This window comes from Schistocerca cancellata, chromosome 2 (genome assembly GCF_023864275.1).
Source record: "Schistocerca cancellata isolate TAMUIC-IGC-003103 chromosome 2, iqSchCanc2.1, whole genome shotgun sequence".
NCBI lineage: Eukaryota > Metazoa > Arthropoda > Insecta > Orthoptera > Acrididae > Schistocerca > Schistocerca cancellata.
This window is the reverse complement of record NC_064627.1, coordinates 163,714,056-163,727,081: the sequence shown is the minus strand read 5'-3', so window position 1 is coordinate 163,727,081 and position 13,026 is coordinate 163,714,056. Positions and strand designations below refer to the sequence as shown.

The following is a 13,026-nucleotide window of genomic DNA, read 5'->3' as shown; positions in this document are numbered from 1 at the left end:
ATCGAACTGGTATCCCATCAGGTCCAGTGGCCTTTCCTCTTTTGAGCGATTTTAATTGTTTTTCTATCCCTCTGTCATCTATTTCGATATCTACCATTTTGTCATCTGTGCGACAATCTAGAGAAGGAACTACAGTCCAGTCTTCCTCTGTGAAACAGCATTGGAAAAAGACGTTTAGTATTTCAGCCTTTAGTCTGTCATCCTCTGTTTCAGTACCATTTTGATCACAGAGTGTCTGGACATTTTATTTTGATCCACCTACCTCTTTGACATAAGACCAAAATTTCTTAGGGTTTTCTGCCAAGTCAGTACATAGAACTTTACTTTCGAATTCATTGAACACCTCCCGCATAGCCCTCCTCACACTACATTTCGCTTCACGTAATTTTTGTTTGTCTGCAAGGCTTTGGCTATGTTTATGTTTGCTGTGGAGTTCCCTTTGCTTCTGCAGCAGTTTTCTAACTCGGTTGTTGTACCATGGTGGCTCTTTTCCATCTCTTACGATCTTGCCTGGCACATACTCATCTAATGCATATTGTACAATGGTTTTGAACTTTGTCCACTGATCCTCAACACTATCTGTACTTGAGATAAAACTTTTGTGTTGAGCTGTCAAGTACACTGAAATCTGCTTTTTGTCACTTTTGCTAAACAGAAAAATCTTCCTACCTTTTTTAATATTTCTATTTACAGCTACAATCATCGATACAGTAACCACTTTATGATTCCTGATTCCCTGTTCTGCGTTAACTGTTTCAAATAGTTCACGTCTGTTTATCACCAGAAGGTATAATATGTTATCGCCACGAGTCGGTTCTCTGTTTAACTGCTCAATGTAGTTTTCAGATAATGCACTTAAAAAAAAATTCACTGGATTCTTTGTCCCTGCCACCTGTTATAAACATTTTGAGTCTCCCAGTCTATATCCGGCAAATTAAAATCTCCACCCAGACCTATAACATGGTTGGGAAATCTACTCGAAATATTTTCCAAATTTTCCTTCAGGTGCTCTGCCACAACAGCTGCTGAGCCAGGGGGCATACAGAGACATCCAATTACCATGTTTGAGCCTGCTTTAACCGTGACCTTCACCCAAATTATTTCACATTTCAAATCTCCATCAATTTCCTTTGATACTACAGCACTTTTTATCATTATAAACACGCCTCCCCCTTCACTGCCCAGTCTGTCTCTACGGTATACATTCCAATCTGAGTTTAGAATTTCATTACTGTTTATCTGGTTTCGGCCAACTTTCTGTCCCTAGTACTATTTAGGTATTGTGACTGTTTATTTATGAAAGCAGTTCTGGGACCTTTCTATAGACACTCCTGCAGTTTACTATTACCACATTAATAATGTTATTCCCTGTTGCGTTTTGACTACTACTACCTTGTCGCATCTCAGGAGGCGTCTTGTCGGGCCTAGGGAGGGAATTCTCTAACCTAAAAAACCCACATCTGCACTCCAAATGTACTCCGCTACCCTTGTAGCCGCTTCCTGTGGGTAGTGCATGCCTGACCTATTCAGGGGGACCCTACATTTCTCCACCCGACAGAGGAGGTCGAGAAAGTTGCACCCCAGATCTCCGCAGAATCGTCTGAGACTCTGGTTTAAGCCTTCCACTCAGCTCCAAACCAGAGGACCGCGATCGGTTCTGGGAACGATACTACAAATAGTTAGCTCAGATTTCACCCCGCGAGCGAGGCTTTCCATCTTCACCAACTCCGCCAACTGCCTGTAGGAACTGAGGATGACCTCTGAATCCAGGTGGCAGGAGCCATTGGTGCCGACATGAGCAACAATCTGCAGTCGGGTGCACCCAGTGCTCTCTATCGCCACCGGCAGGGCCGCCTCCACATCTCGGATGAGACCCCCCGGCAAGCAGACAGAGTGAACACTGGCCTTCTTCCCTGACCTTTTCCCTATTTTCCTAAGGGGCTCTATCACCCGCCTAACACTGGAGCTTCCAATCACTAATAAACCCCTCTCCCCGTGTCTGCTCGGACCTTGTTGAAGAAGTGGTCACATGTCCACTCACAGGCAGAGCGGGCGATGCCACATGGCCAGCCTCCACATTGACCCTCTGCCTCGTGCGACGCGAACACCGCTGAACCCACCACTCTCCTTGGGGAGAGGGTGGCTCAGCCGCGCCCGGTACCCGCGAAGATGTCTCGACAGCAGGGACCGTGGAGCATGTAACACCTGGGGTGTACCATGCAACGCACTACACTCCGAGGCAGCAGCCTGAAGATGGCTGACCGCGGCCATCAACATGTTCAGCTGTTTGCGAACAGTGGCCAGCTCCTCCTGCATCTGCACACAGCAGTCACATGTCCTATCCATCCTAAGAAATCAACAATTTACTGTAGAGAGTTAATAAACTTTTAACTAGACTGCTAATTCACTAAAGGCAGCTGATAACTGACTAAACTGTGGTTACTAGACACTTCTTGTTGAAAACACTGAAAATAAGCACTACCGGTCTCTGGACTGTATTCAAAACAAACACGAAATCTATGAATGACTATTACTAGTACTCTAAAATTAAAGCTTTCTAAAAGCAAACACACACGGAAAAAGAAGTGACAAGTAGGAAAAACACAGTTAATACTTAAATTAACATAGCTCGCTACACAGCAGATGTGAAGCAGACGGCAGTTAGGATGATCTTACATATATTCCCACCCAGGAAGTACATATCATTGAGAGTTGAAGGTCTAGTACTAGCAAATAAATATGAAATATCAGTGCCTATGTTATTAACAAAGCACACTGCAATGTTCCTTCACACATGCTGCACACTTTTTAATAACACAGGCACTGTTATTCACCTTAAACGTAGTCACAGACGGGCATTAGCACCCGGAGATAACAGTAGTCGTGTGTGTATGTTATGAACGCACGTGTGTTTTATTCTGTCTATGACAGATGAAGTACTTGTGCAATAGTTAAATGACATCTAGCATACTTTTTCAATGTGCCTGTCTGTCCCTCAACACTTCCTCTATTTAGTGTGTAGGAATCTATTCTTTTTGTAAAAACGAAAATAATTTTGTCAATAACAGAAATGTATTTAAGTATGCAGGAAAGTTTATAAATATTTCTAATGTTATAAAAAAAAAATATATTAAGGTTCGGAAAGAACCTACTTGTTAGAAATGTTACACTGTTCTATTACAAAAAGCATATCAAAAGAACAAATTTCACAAAAAGCAAAAGTTTCTTACACTTTTGTCTATACGAAGTCTAAAGACACAATCAAACCAATTACTAATTCACAACTATTAATGAAAAGAAGAGAAGTAAACAAATGACTTTAGGCAGACATTATACCTAACATGCTAGTATTATATGTAAAAAAATAAAAAAAGGTTTAAATAAAATACTAAATACTCACCCCACAGTGCAGCACATAAAATTTCTGAATTGAATCTCTTCTTGTATTTGCGGATCTCTGGTGTATCAGAACCAACATCATGTGATGTTGGGGTTACATTCACATTCACATGAGATTCTCTTCTCGCAGGACCAGACCCACCAGCACCAAATCCAAAAGTTAAGAAGGAACGTTGTTTCTGTTGAAGGAGGTGTGGAGGAGATTTAGAAACAGCCTGACGATACTGAAGAAAAATAAAAACAACACCACGTTAAACTCCACTTGTTACTGAATTTTATTACTTAATTAAATTCATTACAATTACAATACTAAATTCACAAGAAGTTATAACTGAACACCTCCACAAAATAACAACAAAAAATGCGTAATTCAACCACACTGGCACTGTTCACCTCAACATGTACCAACAATGATATCACCTCTGTAACGCCTATCACAGATTTTTTTTAAAAGAAAGAAAGAGAGAGAGAGAGACAGCGCAGAAAGTATAATAGCTAACACATCATGAAGCATCTTTATGTATGCTGCACAAAACTGACCACCTCATTAGAAACTGAATTTCACTACAAGGGTCACATTAGAATGTGCTGAAACTGGCTTAGTTGTAGATCACTGCTGATGCTCAAGAAAGACATGTTAGCAGTATACAAACTAATATACTGATGCAAATTTCAATAATATACGTTATGGCTATTACAAGTGGACAGACACTCACCTGTCACACATTTTACATGATATTATGAAGACATCAGCCACAGAGTTTTGATGGAGACAATGTTTTATCATTTCATAAGGGATTTGCATGTGAATCAGAGATTATGTAAGTTATTTGGGGACTAGCCCCAAACATTATTTATTGGAAAGTCATTTGGGGGTTATCCCCAACACTACTTATTGGTTCAATGTATTTAGACAAAACAAAACCACAGAAAACAACAGTATATTTTTAAATTAAATTAAGTGTGGGTGCTAAAGAAGAAAATACATCTCATTCCAGGGGAATGAGCAGCAGGTTAAATTTATAATTCAGTACTGAAATGTGGGTGTAAGAATTTAATTCATGCAGAAAATGGTAGACACACATGCGGATCTTTCATGTCATGGACACACAGCCTAAGTGAAGAGAAGAAGGAAAGCAGGAAAAAGAATGTATTTCCTTCATTGGAAGTTTGAACAACAACACAATTTGAAAGTATCTCTCTCTGCTTATTAAACATTCCTAAAGAAGCAACAAGTGAGGCTTTTTATAAGCAAATTGAATTTTCAGAGCAGCAGAATTGGCACAACTACTCAAAATTTTCTGAGACAGAGATTATGAGTCTTGTGTTTGCATCATATATAATTTCAAACACACAAAATGTAACTTTCGCAGCCATTTATTCATTCCCTAGTTCGTCGAATTCTACGAATGAAACTGCTTCCCTTTACCAAGTACCAATGCTGTTAAATCTCAAAGTGCCAGCACTTCAATAACGTCATCACACCTTTGACAAACGTATACTTTCACTGGAAAAAGAAATTGGTAAATCAAAGTATTGGCTTAATAGTAGAAGGGAGAAAGTCAGGTAGTGTATGATGAGAGTATCTCATGAAATCAGCTGCTAAGAATGATGGAATCTTAAGTAGCCACAGCATTAAAATATTCAAAAACTTGCCAAAAGTGTCACACATGAATGAAAGCAGCTGTTTCATTATGCGATGTACAGAAGAAACATAAAATAGCTGTATACAGTTGCATATATCTTATATACATCAGAAAATGTTCTGTAAGATTCCAGCAAGCATAGGATCCTGATAGTGTTACATGAAAGTACAGCACCATTAATTAAAAAATTACAGTGAATTATCCCTACATTTCAGCTGAAAAGCATTCCTGAAGAAGAGAAATTTGTTAAAATCGAGTATAGATTAAAGTGTCAGGAAGTCGTTTCTGAAATTATTTGTATGGAGTGTAGCCATGTATGGAAGTGAAACATGGATGATAAATAGTTTGGACAAGAAGGGAATAGAAGCTTTTTAAATGTGGTGCTACAGAAGAACGCTGAAGATTAGATTGGTACATCACAAAACTAATGAAGTATTGAATAGGATTGGGGAGAACGGAAGTTTGTAGCACAATTTGACTAGAAGAAGGGATCGGTTGGTAGGACATGTTCTGAGGCATCAAGGGATCACTAATTTACTATTGGAGGGCAGCGTGGAGGGTAAAAATCATAGAGGGAGACCAAGAGATGAATACACTAAGCAGATTCAGAAGGATGTAGGTTGCGGTAGGTACTGGGAGATGAAGAAGCTTGCACAGGATAGAGTAGCATGGAGAGCTGCATCAAACCAATCTCAGGATTGAAGACCACAACAACAACAACATTTCAGCTGTGTAACTACATTTGATAAATATGAGATTCAAATATGAATTTTAACAGGCATAGCAACTTTACCATTGGATGAATAAAACATGACTGATAAAATCAACTCCACTTTTTTGTGCAGATGATACGTTAAAAATTATTTTGAGGCAAATGAAGAAATATAGTTGCATGACCTTTGTCATTCAACAATTTGTTACGTTGTGTGAAACCACAGGTATATCCACTGTCAAGAATGAGGCAACAAGCCATATCTGAAATCCAGGAATTGACAGCCATAATAATATACTAGAATTATTTGTTGTCACTACAGGTAGTACACAATTTCTGTTTGAAACTAAGATTTTAAATCTGTTGTTTTGACCTGCACTAACTTTAGTTTGTGGTTTAAGCTTTATTCGAGTTTCAGACAGTATTATGAGCGCATGATGCATGCCCTCATCACCACATCTATGTAAAATTGGCTTAAATGTTACATATACAGGGTTATTACAAATGATTGAAGCGATTTCACAGCTCTACAATAACTTTATTATTTGAGATATTTTCACAATGCTTTGCACACACACACAAAAACTCAAAAAGTTTTTTTAGGCATTCACAAATGTTCAATATGTGCCCCTTTAGTGATTCGGCAGACATCAAGCCGATAATCAAGTTCCTCCCACACTCGGCGCAGCATGTCCCCATCAATGAGTTCGAAAGCATCGTTGATGCGAGCTCGCAGTTCTGGCACGTTTCTTGGTAGAGGAGGTTTAAACACGGAATCTTTCACATAACCCCACAGAAAGAAATCGCGTGGGGTTAAGTTGGGAGAGCGTGGAGGCCATGACATGAATTGCTAATCATGATCTCCACCACAATCGATCCATCGGTTTTCCAATCTCCTGTTTAAGAAATGCCGAACATCATGATGGAAGTGCGGTGGAGCACCATCCAGTTGAAAGATGAAGTCGGCGCTGTCGGTCTCCAGTTGTGGCATGAGCCAATTTTCCTGCATGTCCAGATACACGTGTCCTGTAACGTTTTTTTTGCAGAAGAAAAAGGGGACGTAAACTTTAAACCGTGAGATTGCACAAAACACGTTAACTTTTGGTGAACTGCGAATTTGCTGCACGAATGTGTGAGGATTCTCTACCGCCCAGATTCGCACACTGTGGCTGTTCACTTCACCATTAAGAAAAAATGTTGCTTCATCACTGAAAACATGTTTCGCATTGAACGCATCCTCTTCCATGAGCTGTTGCAACCGCGCCGAAAATTCAAAGCATTTGACTTTGTCATCGGGTGTCTGGGCTTGTAGCAATTGTAAACGGTAAGGCTTCTGCTTTAGCCTTTCCCGTAAGATTTTCCAAACCGTCGGCTGCGGTACGTTTAGCTCCCTGCTTGCTTTATTCGTCAACTTCTGTGGGCTGCGCGTGAAACTTGCCCGCACGCATTCAACCGTTTCTTCGGTCACTGCAGGCCGACCCGTTGATTTCCCCTTACAGAGGCATCCAGAAGTTTTAAACTGCGCCTACCATCGCCGAATGGAGTTAGCAGTTGGTGGATCTTTGTTGAACTTCGTCCTGAAGTGTCGTTGCACTGTTATGACTGACTGATGTGACTGCATTTCAAGCACGACATACGCTTTCTCGGCTGCTGTCGCCATTTTGTCTCTCTGCACTCTCGAGCGCTCTGGCGGCAGAAACCTGAAGTGCGGCTTCAGCTGAACAAAACTTTATGAGTTTTTCTACGTATCTGTAGTGTGTCGTGACCATATGTCAACGAATGGAGCTACAGTGAATTTATGAAATCGCTTCAATCATTTGTAATAGCCCTGTACATGAGTCCTGCACCGTGCTCGATGCATTACAGAAGCATTCTTGTCACAAAATTGGTTCTCAATTTCAGCAACCAACATATTTTGGATACATCAGTGATTTTTGTCAACTGCAGTTCTGAGACGATGAAGCTGTATGTGAATACAATTTGTCTGTGTGCTCTTAGAAGCACAAGTTCGTATACTAAGCTACCACACTGCAACCTTCTTTTACCTCTACTTCCATTAAACACTGGATGGTTGTATTTACTCATTCCACTGTTTATATATTTTTTTTCATTCTCCTAACAACACAATAACAGAATCATGTCTGTCACAAAGGGGTTCTCAATTTCAACGGTCAACATGTTTCGGATACACCAGCGATTTGTGTACCTGCAACTTGTTAAATATTTTGCACGTGTATTTCAAATGCCATTCACTATATGCAAAGATATACCTCACAGTATCTATGAAACACTTGCAGGTATCATTCTTCAAATACAACACCGATTTCAAAGGAGTGGAGGGTTTAGATGGAGGCAATAGATGACAAATGTGAGACTAATGTCGAGAAAAAGAAACACAGACTCTTTTTCACAAATATGGGAGAGGGAAGAAATAATTGGTAAAAAGTAAGGGTACATTACTAACAATGCAAGACCAAGACATGGCATGCTAGTAATAGAGGAGAAACGAAAACAGAATTGAAGTTAGAAAATAATAACCAAAAATTTGGGGTGTGAAGCAGTATACGCACAAGAGTTCAAGCACTGAAGGGTATAAAAATAAATTAAAATCAGAAAATAAGTTCAACAGTAGTTATAACAACAGTACAAACAACAATAAGGATAACAAAATGCAAGCAGTTGGCAGAATCATACATGCAGCAACATGAAGAGAGTACATTAAATTACTTTCTAGGTGCATGTGGCTAGGGTAAATTTTATCCTCTTATGAGAGAGTCAGTATGTGTATTGTGTGTGACATGCTGTGACATATTTTGTGTTATTTAGGACATGAAGATTTGTGTTATATATGACATGAAGACAACTCCAAACCTTAACGATATGGTGAGAGACTACCTTTACATTATTTGTATACCATGCATGACTTTCCAGTACAGTATTAGCAGTAATAGACTGTTACTTATATTTTTCTATGAAATATGTCATTTTGTATCAAAATGAGAAGGCAGTTTTGCTTTGATTTTTGCATACAAGCATACTGAAAAATGACAACAAAAGACTGAAATAATATGGCATAATTTGAAATTGCGTTATTTACAAAAGGGAACAAAAACAAAATATTTCATTCTTCACAACTGTGAGCTTTTAAGATAACTGATAATGGTGCATATTACACTTGTACTTTACATAAGTTATTTCTAAGCTTACATCTACAGTGACTGAGTTAGAAACTACAAAATGAAGACAACTATTAAAAAGAAACGACGAAAACTATGCTGTTTTCATTCCAGGCAAGTTGCAAATTTAAAGCTACACAAAAACTAAAATAAATACACATCCCAAGTATTTTAAATAAAAAAAGTTGATAAATAAAAAACACACAAACACACACACAAATTTCAAGCTTTCGCAACCCAAGGTTGCTTCATCAGGAAAGAGGGGAGCAGAGGGAAAGACGAAAGGATGTGGGTTTTATGGGAGAGGGTAAGGAGTCATTCCAATCCCGGGAGCGGAAAGACTTACCTAGGGGGAAAAAAAGGACAGATATACACTCGCGCACACACACGCATATCCATCCACACATATGCGGATGGATATATGTGTGTGTGCGAGTGCATACCTGTCCTTTTTTTTCCCCCTAAAGTAAGCCTTTCCGCTCCCGGGATTGGAAAGACTCCTTACCCTCTCCCTTAAAACCCACATCCTTTCGTCTTTCCCTCTCCTTCACTCTTTTCCTGATGAAGCAATCTTGGGTTGTGAGAGCTTGAAATTTGTGTGTGTGTTTGTGTGTTTTTTATTGTGTCTATCAACAGACCAACACTTTCTTGTTTGGTAAGTTACAGCATCTTTGTTTTTTATATATATTTTTCCCACTTGGAATGTTTCCCTCTATTACACACACACACACACACACACACACACACACACACACACACACACACACACTCGTACACACACTGATGAGACAAAACATTATGGCCACTGCCCACTGTGAGGCCGGGAAAGAATTTAAATGGAAGAGAGATGGATGGATCGTCATCACAGCTAACTTGCGGGCTGCAAATGTGGAAACCCACTGATAGAAGTGGTTTTGACGAAGAGTACATTGCTTTGGTGCTTTGGCTGAAAACAAGGATCTCTGAAATGGTACAGCTGGTGTACTATTGTTGTGAGCACCTATGGAAAGTGGTTCAAGGATGGTGAAATAACGAGTAGGCTGTGTAGTATTGGACAACGATGTCTCATCACAAAATGTAGAGTTCAGACAATCTTCCAGTGTGTAATCCAGGACAGGATCAATGGCAGATCTGACAACAGAGTACACTGCCGGTGCAGGCACAAGTGTTTGAGAGCACACTGATCAAAGGTCATTGTTCAATGTGGAGCTCCACAACACACGACCCCAGTGTGTTCATGTGTTGACCCAACAACGTCATCAGTTATGACTAAACTGGGCACAGCATCACTGAGTTTTCACTGTGGATCAGTGTGTCAACTGTTGAATGAATTGCATTTCTTGTTACACCAGGTGAATGGTTGGTTCTTACAAGCCTTCATCCTGTAGAATGGCTGCATGAAACATGCACCACACTACAGACACAGGACGATGAGATCAGAATTGTGCTATAGGGTACAGTGAGTTGGGTTTCGATGGGATCTGTGGTGGTAATCGAAGGCATGATGACAGCAGTGAACAACGTGAACATCACTGCAGACCACCTGTATAGCTTCATACTTGAAGTCCGACCTGCAGTGATGACATCTTCCAGTAGTATTACTGTCCATGTAGCAAGGTCAGAATCATGCTACAGTGGTTTGAGGGACATTTTCGTGAACTCACATTGATGTCTTAGCCAGAAAATGTGCCTGATCTAAACCCACTGGAACCCATTTTGGGCACCAGCTGCTTGCATGTAAACCACCATCCTATAATTTTCAGGGATTGCTTCACCTTTGCATAGATATTTAGTGCCACGTACTTCTGGAATCCTGTGAAGGACCTGTAGAATCAATGCCAAGCAGAATCTCTGCTGCACTGTGTTCAAAAAGTGGAAAAACACACTATTACACAGGTGGGCATAATGTTTTGGCTCACCACTGTATAATGTATATATGCAAACTGACGTGACAAACAAAAATTTGTACAAAGGCTGGGATTCGAATCTGGGTCTCCTGTTCACTAAGTAGATGCACTAACCATTACACAACCCTCACACAGTGGCTTTGCACAACTGCATGGACTAACTGGCACACCTCCCTCCTCAATTAAAAATCGCAATCATACTTCAGCCGACATGGTATTCATTTGATAAAACCCACATGGTATTCATCTGATAAAAGCACGTATGTATACATGAACAGCTGAATGTATTGAAAGAAGTGCTCGATTCACATTTGACCAACAGCAAATACAACCCATTCTTGCAAATTATATTTCACAGAATGAATTGCAAACAATGCAACAGAGTATATGAAAACTAGGTGTATTAGCAAATGGAATATCCATATCATAAAATCCCTTACACTTCTACAAAAATTATACATTGGCCTGAAATGACTGCCTTTCTGATATGCTAAATGCCTGTGCAGTATACACGTTACATTTTAGGATCCCCAGAATTTAGGTGCAGATGTGAACATTAGGTTTATTTGTCTGATAAGTTTTAGAGGCTCATTGCAACAGATCACTACTACGCATCTCTTAGTCCTGAGCCATTATGAATACTATTTCAGTGCCAGCACCATCAACAGCTACAAGTCTGAATACTTGAAGAAAAAGAACAATAAGACATATATAACTACCCTGTTCACAGTCAGTACATTACAGATGAATTACTCTTGGCTTTCAAGTTTTGTGTACACCTTCTAGTGACAGCCATAATTAAATGAAATTTCAACCCCAGTCATTTCTCAATGATTGCAAAGAAAAGAACTTAATGTTTTAAACATTTCTGCTGTTTTTATAACTTTCAATAATAATAATAATAATAATAATAACATAAGTAAAAGAAAGAGGTTATTACGAATACACATGGTTTAAAACAGTAATCTTATTTTGCACTGAATTAAAATAAATAAACCAAAATCATCATCATTCTGCATATTTCTGAAAGCCAATCATGAGTTAACTGTACACTACATGAAAATTAATGAAGATTTCTTAATGCAATTACTATATTGCACAGTAAGTTAATGAAATTTAATTAACTGCAGTACTAAGACTTCATTACTTTAAAACAATGAATATGTCAAGTGTTAATCTCTCTTTATGAACCAGGCAATTGTAGACAATATCTCCATTGATACATTTCAAATTAACTACACCTAATGTTAACAGATATGTGCATACTTACATATGGATTAATATGCTCTTGTGTCCATTTTATCCCCCCGCCCGTTAGTGGGAATATGCATCAAAGAAGAGAATTAAGTATATTAGTGGTCAGCTGAATGAAATGTGATCGTGTCATTCAAAACATAAAAAACTATAAACAAAGTTTCTGGTTAAACAGAACAAATAATGAACACAAAAAAACCATTAAAAATAGAAAGAGTAAGATTAATAAATAGCAGATTGCAGGCGTAGGTGCAAACAGCTTGCCTTCTCTGTAGCATGCTTTATACACACACACACAAGCATAATTATGTGCATTATATATACTCATGCAATACAAAAAGGATTGGAGGAAAGAAGATTTCGGGGATTGTATCAATAAGTTTTAGTGACTTATCTCAGAGCAGATTTCTAAAGTAATATGAACCTATTTACACAAAACTGAAAAGAACTATAAGCAAATTAAATAAATGTTTCAGGCAGTTTGATGTGAGTACTAGACCATGACTCAATCTCAGTATTCAGTTCTCTCTTAAAGATAAATATACAAATACAATTTGCAACAAAGTTGCAATCTGCCACTCTTCAACTGTGCCAACCTCTGCTGACATTTTTGGTAACATTGGAGAACTGGCCTACCTTCAATAACTAAGTTGAAAGATAATGATTTTACCAGAACATAAGGCTTAGCTTTCAGGTCACCCTACAAACTTAATTATAGAGCTGCTGTGGTGTTTCGGGCAGAGGACCAAAGAAAGTGATAGGACGGGGATGGGAGAAGGAGAGCTTTTTATTGTTTCATGATATTCTAAGCCTGCTACATCAGCTAAGTTGTTGGGCAAAGGCTCTCAAGAAAATAGGTCTGAATATAAATTGTGGTCCAAACATAGGTTAGTTTGAAAAACGATCTTGACAACAAACTTCAATTTGAGTAA

The 13,026-nt window shown here is 39.0% G+C and overlaps 1 protein-coding gene across 3 annotated transcripts in view; it reads right to left on the bottom strand.

The window, feature by feature from the left end:
• LOC126161451 (serine/threonine-protein kinase mig-15) overlaps positions 1-13,026 on the bottom strand; it is a 327,531-nt gene that overhangs the window by 74,847 nt on the left and 239,658 nt on the right. For 2 of the 3 annotated variants that reach the window (XM_049917269.1, XM_049917271.1), the window contains one exon: positions 3,401-3,623. In XM_049917269.1, the coding sequence (XP_049773226.1) occupies positions 3,401-3,623 (223 nt within the window). The remainder of the gene's footprint in view (positions 1-3,400; positions 3,624-13,026) is intronic. The other variant, XM_049917270.1, reaches the window with a different exon arrangement.